General features: G+C 33.1%; 1 protein-coding gene across 1 annotated transcript; it reads left to right on the top strand.

Moving 5' to 3' along the window:
• Positions 1–758: 758 nt before the first annotated feature.
• Positions 759–2,893, top strand: LOC107583148 (C-C motif chemokine 20-like). The gene is made up of 4 exons (XM_016269262.1): positions 759–866; positions 1,010–1,127; positions 2,406–2,483; positions 2,656–2,893. The coding sequence occupies exons 1-4, from the start codon at positions 785–787 to the stop codon at positions 2,747–2,749; spliced, it is 372 nt and encodes a 123-aa protein (XP_016124748.1). The 5' UTR covers positions 759–784; the 3' UTR covers positions 2,750–2,893.
• The last annotated feature ends 4,167 nt before the right edge of the window (positions 2,894–7,060 follow it).

Raw genomic sequence — 7,060 nt, 5'->3', positions numbered from 1 at the left:
CAAATTATTCAAAATAAATGACAAGTGATGACATGCACCAGCTTATAAATATTAAAGGAATAGTTCACCCAAAAATGAAAATTCTGTCATCATTTACTCACCCTTATGTTGTTCCAAACTTGTATGAGTTGCTTTCTTATGTTGAACACAAAAGAAGATATTTTGAAGATTGCTGGTAATCAAACAGTTGGTGGTTGCCATTGACTTCCGTAGTATTTTTTTTTCCTACTATGGAAGTCAATGGCAACCACCAACTGTTTGATTACCAGCATTCTTCGAAATATCTTATTTTATGTTCAACATAAGAAAGCAACTCATACAGGTTTGGAACGACATGAGGGTGAGTAAATGATGACAGAATTTTCATTTTTGGGTGAACTATCCCTTTAAGGAACAAAAACATGAATAGCATAGCAAAGAATAGAGCTACACTTTGACATTTAGAGTGTTTTTTCATGGACATCATTCTAGATGTTGATTTACATCATTAACAACAACACCAGTTTGTACATTTATAAAAATACTATGTCATGGGACGTGCATAATTGCTCGAGATACTAAGAAACAGTCTTAGATCAATCTGCACCACATCTGTGGTTGGCACTTGCTATGTAAGCATTGTAATTTTGGTAATATTGGTTTTCCTGTCCTCTTTTTCCATGTTTGCTGTCCCCATTTTAGAGCCTGTATCTGACTTGTGATTCTACAATACATGTGCAACTGATCTTATCGCTCACTATATAAGGTCCTGTACTGCTATAGCAAACATCTCTGACTGACTGAAATGCGCTGCATAATGTCTCTGTTCACCATCACTCTCATCAGCAGCGTTCTTCTGAGCCTGTTTCCTCACACTCCAGTAGCATGTAAGTTTCTTGTGGAGATCTTACTGCATTTTGCATTGTTTTGGTCATTGCTGTGAATTTAGCTGACATTTTCGATGTTGTTTTAATGGGCACTGTGGGTCTAATGACTATGATTGTAAGAAAAATGTTGTGTGTGATATCAGATGGGCCGCTGAACTATGCCTGTTGTGTGAAATACACTCACAATCCTCTGCCCTTTGGTGTGATCAAGGGCTTCATGGAGCAGAAGTCCACCGAGGTGTGTCGCATAGACGCCATCATGTGAGTCACTGTAACCTGACCGCAGGAATGAGTCAGGGTTCACACATTTACCCACACAATGTGGTTGCACAAACATAGACACATTTAACCATACATTTAAATATGAGGGCACACAGCTGATACAGATATCCCACAGCATTAACACAAGACATACAGTGGGGTACAAAAGTCGGATACTACATTGAAAAATATGTGACTTCATCTAATGAATTACCATTAGTTAGTTAATTAGATTAAGTGTTCATTTAAAACATTAGCCACATTTAAATCCAGACTCAAAACACATCTGTTTAGCTGTGCATTTACTGAAAGAGCACCGTGCTACATCCAAACTAATGTAGTTTGATACTAATAATAATAATAAAAACTATTATAATTAAAAAAAATGAAAAGTATACTATTAGCTATAATGTAAAATAAGGAGGAAATTATTATTACTAGGTCACACATTTTATGCAAATTAATTTGTACAAATATTCAGATCATTTTCAAATCATGCTGGAGAACATGATCATCAAGTTTTTCATGTGAAGTTCGTGTGGTTCAGGTATACTGCCATTGAAGCAAATAGGAAAAAAACAATACGGAAACAAAAACGGAAAAACTTTTAACACAAATTGTTATGTTAAGAATATAATTTGCAATGAAAAATAAACAAACAATTAAAACCATTAAATAAACATTAAATAAATATATAATACACTACTGCTGAAATGGTCCGGGTCGTTAGGTCTCCTATGCTTACCAAGGCTGAACTTAATTGATAAAAAAAAAACAACATAAAAACAGCAATATTGTGAAATATCATTACAATTTAAAATACATGTTTTCTATTTAAATATATTTTAAAATAGAATTTATTCCTGTCATGGCAAAGTTGAATTTTCAGCAAACATTATTCCAGTTTTCAGTGTCACATGATTCTTCAGATACTTCTATTATTATTATCAATGTTTTGTGTAATATTTTTGAAAACATTTTTTCAGGATTCTTTGATGAACAGACAGTTAAAAAAAAGAGCATTTCTGTTTTATTTTATTGTTTAATTTTGATTAATTTCTTCTTCTTTTAAAATCTTACTTACCCCATACTTTTGAACGGCAGTGTGTATAATATAATCAGTATTATTAAAATGAATTTAAAATCATACTTTTGGTCCCTACTATATTAATACCAATGAATAGACAGCTGCATGTGATGTCCAATAATAATCACAATCAGCAGTCTTCAGAAGAAAGTTTGCCATCATTGCTTTCTAAAATGATCTTTCTCTTCAAGCTTTCTCACCAAGAACAACAAGAAGGTATGTGCGAGCACTAAGGATCAGTGGGTGAGAGCAGCGCTTGCACGTCTGAGGTAAGTGTGTGACATTTAAAACAAGTCACCTCAAATTTGTGGCAAACATTCAAGCTAACATTCTCTATCAGTGAGCGGTAAATAATGTGACAAACTGGAATTCTTATTGATTTCTTTTTTTTTTTATGATGGCCAAAATAACAAATGACTTCAATTTATATTTTCTTTGTAGGTCCAAAATAGAGAAACTGACAGAACAGGGAACTCAGCGTCTCTCCACTGCAGGACTGAAACTCACGATTCACACAACCACCAAAAGTCCATGAAGCTTTTGCAAATAACGTGACTTTAAACGCTTTTAACATATGAAGGCAGATTCTATTAATTACTGATGATTATCCTCATACATCATGCTTTAAATTCTATTCTGACTATATATCCTTAACAATAAAAAAGACTGTTTATACATAACTATATTGTTCTACTTTTATGTATCACATACAATTATAATTCCATCTGAGATGCTGTACAGATTTGTCTTAAACAGCAATAATGACAAAAATTAAAACATTAAAAGTGAAAAAGAAAGTAATTTTCTTTGCATGCTAGTTACTGTAAAAGAAAATCCCAGGTGGGAGAGAATAGTAAACAATATTATACAGATAGTTTAAGTAATTTCTTTACAAAATGATCACTCTGTACATTAGAACAAACCATAGCATATCTGTGAAAAGGTGTAAACTTCTGATAAATCTGAGACTAAATTTATAATCTCATCTCTGTCCTTCTCAATCCCGGGAGGCCTGGGTACAGGTGTCCCAATGTTAATATTGTTCATCAGCTAAAAGAAAGAGACAAAGATATGAGACAAATATTTAGCAAACAACAGCTATATTCTCCTAACTTCTGATTTGCACTTAGTAAGTTATAATGCGACCAACTGACTTGGATGTTAAAGGATTCAGTAAAAATTAAAAATTAAAAAGATGTCCTCAAAGGTATTGTGTCAATTATAACCTGAAGATACTCCTCAAAGTTGATGGCGTTGTACTGACGAGTGTCTAGAGTCAAACATCGCTCTGCGCTGCTCAGGAGAAGTGTCATCCTGAAAGACGTCAAGCATCTCATTGCTGTCCCAGAGTTCATGATGGGATGGTAAAGAAAAAAATAAAAGGAGAGTGAATACGATAATCAATATTTACTGTTCATTTAATCTGGTCTATTAGTGATTTGTGGGGAATTACATTTTGTCATATTAGAGAGTGCTGCGACCTAGAGCTGAAATCACAGATTTTTTTTGACAGATACATGTCTAGGTTGACCTTTAAAAAATGCATTGGTGGGAATCTATCACTTACAAGGTAACGTAGTGAAGAAGATAGCCTTGATCTCTGACAAAAACCTCAAACTGATATCTAAGGTTCAAGATGTCTTTAGATGTCCACTGGGGGTATTTCTCCTTCAGCTTTTCAGCCACTCCACTTAATTTAACTAAAGTTAACTAAACTTATAATTTTAAATCAAGCAAAAACACTTAGCCTACTTTTTAACTTGAAACAACACATTATTATAGGCTACTTATTCTAGAGTTAAATTTCAAGTTGTGATAACCAATAACAGCAATAATATTTAACAGCGAGACAAATTACTAAATGTTTCTTATGTTTCTGAAATTCTGAGACTCATACCATAAAACATGGCCATTTCCTTTTTTGGAGTGCATATTCTGCCGATGCATGTGGTTTCACAGAACTTCACATTAATTGCATGACATTCCGCATAAACATTGTCTTTATCATCTGTAATACACAGATGAATATCAAATGTCACATCTTAAACAAATATAGCTACTCTTTCTGTAGCCTACTGTTCTGTAAGCTTATACAGTAGGCCTACACTTTCCCTAGCTTTAACGTTACACTACACTGGTGTAGGCCTACTGTTGAGATCGTTATTTGTGATCAATTAGGCCTACTTGTGATTTAAAAATAAGAAAAACAACACATTATGGGGTAAACACCAGCTTAAATGAATGAACTAAATATTTACAACAGTAAAAAAAAAAGTTAAAACTAGCTCCGGTCTCCTCAACAGGATATTGAACTTGAGTATCAACAGTTCATTCAAAATCTCCAGCCACTGACCCTCTATAAGTGCAGAATTGGAGTGATCGAATATCTCAGGCGGTTTCGCCAGTGGAAAAGCAAGAAATGACCCCATTCTCAGCTGTTTGCAGACAAGCTGTCAAAATGTTTGTTTGATTTATAGGAAACTACAGTGAATTAATACGTGTAGCCTACATCTGAGGAAACGCACCTGAAGAGATCGCGTCCAAGTAGCCTATACTGCGTGCTCACTTCAACGACATGACCACGTGACGAGAATGAGAAGTTTTTGCTGCGTTCACCCTATATATATATATATATATATATATATTATACCCTCAGTGGGGGCTAAGCCCCCCTAAAATGAAATTTGGCTGCTTGCTAAGCTTGATTCACGTGACCTGAACTGTTTTATTTTATTCATAAAGGCTGTCATTGAGTTGTGCTGCTCTAACAAACAGCATGGACAAATAAAGTTTTACTGAATGTTTTCTGTATTAAATGATATTGTGAAATCAGTGTTAAAAACACTGAAGGATCATTTAAGTCTGGAATTTATTTATTTACTTACATTTATTTTGTTTCTTTCTTTATTTTTTATTTTCTTTGTAAATAGTTTATTTACAATTTGGCATTTTAATTTAGGGACCATTCCAGCACCAATATAGGGCATTTCTTGATAGGGTTCATATAGGCTATTATATAAAGGTGCCTGTGTTGCATATTGATGAGTTTGCCTTGGACATTTGCCTTTTGTTTTAACCCTTGTGCGACCTTTTGGACATTTTTGTCCTTTTCAGTTTAGTTTTTTTGATAATTTTGCCTGTGTTATTGCTAACTGCATACATTTTGGCACAGATGTGTATTTTTATTGGAATTTTACTATTTCACTTCAATTTCCTTTAATAAATCTGTTTTGCACTAGGTACAAAATATGATTTCTCTCAGGACCTTAAGGACAAAAATGTCCCCATTGAAACCCATTAAAACTGCTATTTTTAATCGCAGTTCCATTTAACTGTAAAATGATGCAATTTTTGTTAACAGGCTTTCATTCTGTTTTAAAAAATAAAATTTAATTTTTTATTATTTTTTACCAGATGGTGCCATTTTTTTCAGGTTTGGCCTATAAAGAAAATACTCTATTTCTGTTTTCTGCTTCTGCATATTATGGAGCCAATTGGATAAATAATGCAGCTATATCTGTGTGGGTGTGTTGGTATGGATGTCAGAGTGTGGTTTGTATGTGTGTCATAAAAAAAATTTGTGTGTGTGTGCGTGTGTGTTCTTGTAAAATTTGAGAGAGAGAAAAACTCTACTGCAAATCACAAATCCAACCACTGTGTGCACCAGCAGAGTTTTGCTGGCATCTAATGGGGAAAATTTGGTACTGCGCCCAAACAAAATCTTACAGAAAGCTCATTTTTTGAGATATCAACCTCAAATTTGGAACACAAATTGTTTAGATTTATGGATTTTCTAGCAGGTATAGAGTTCAACATGTTTCATAAAAATATATATTATATAAAATATCGTTCATAAATCATTTTCATAAAACCTCTATAACTTTTTTTGTTTCACTTTTTAAAGTTTTTACTTCAACAATAATCTGCCATGGGTCTTCTTTAAAATGAGACCAAACTTAACACAAATCCAACCACTGTGTGCACCAGCAGAGTTTTGCTGGCATCTAATGGGGAAAATTTGGTACTGCGCCCAAACAAAATCTTACTGAAAGCTCATTTTTTGAGATATCAACCTCAAATTTGGAACACAAATTGTTTAGATTTATGGATTTTCTAGCAGGTATAGAGTTCAACATGTTTCATAAAAAATATATATTATATAAAATATCGTTCATAAATCATTTTCATAAAACCTCTATAACTTTTTTTTTGTTTCACTTTTTAAAGTTTTTACTTCAACAATAATCTGCCATGGGTCTTCTTTAAAATGAGACCAAACTTAACTCGGTGCTCCCAAGCTTCACATTTTTATGACAGTTTTTTGACATGGACATTTTTGTCCACTATGGACCTATGTGTAACTTTTTTAAGTGACGCACAAGGGTTAATATTAGAGATGACTGTTAAAAATAAATGAATAAATAAATAAAATGTGAGGTGTATAATGCATGCTTATTGATGAATGAAAAATGAATTTGGATTCAGTGAATTTGAAAAAAGGCTGTAGGCTTATATACCCCATACATCCCCACTATTTCTAAATGGATTTTCTAATCAGCTACTGTATTTCTTACTCAAATTATATGGTTGAAAAATTTGTGGTCTATAAAACTTATTAATGTCCGTTATGCTCTCTAAGGCAACATTTATTTGTTCAAAAAATACAATACTTTGAAATATTACAATTTTAAAGCACTATTTTCTATTTTAATACATTTTAAAATGCTGTTTATTCGGCAAAGCTGATTTTTAGCACCCATTCTAGTCTTCGGTGTTACATGATCCTTCAGAAATCATTTAAATATGCTCATTTGGTGCTCAGGAAACATATTTTTAATCGATTTTG

The sequence above is a fragment of the Sinocyclocheilus grahami genome, unplaced genomic scaffold (genome assembly GCF_001515645.1).
Source record: "Sinocyclocheilus grahami isolate Dianchi unplaced genomic scaffold, SAMN03320097.WGS_v1.1 scaffold50.1, whole genome shotgun sequence".
NCBI classification, from domain to species: domain Eukaryota; kingdom Metazoa; phylum Chordata; class Actinopteri; order Cypriniformes; family Cyprinidae; genus Sinocyclocheilus; species Sinocyclocheilus grahami.
Note: the sequence above shows the minus strand (reverse complement) of the source record. Positions and strands in the feature narration are given on the sequence as shown.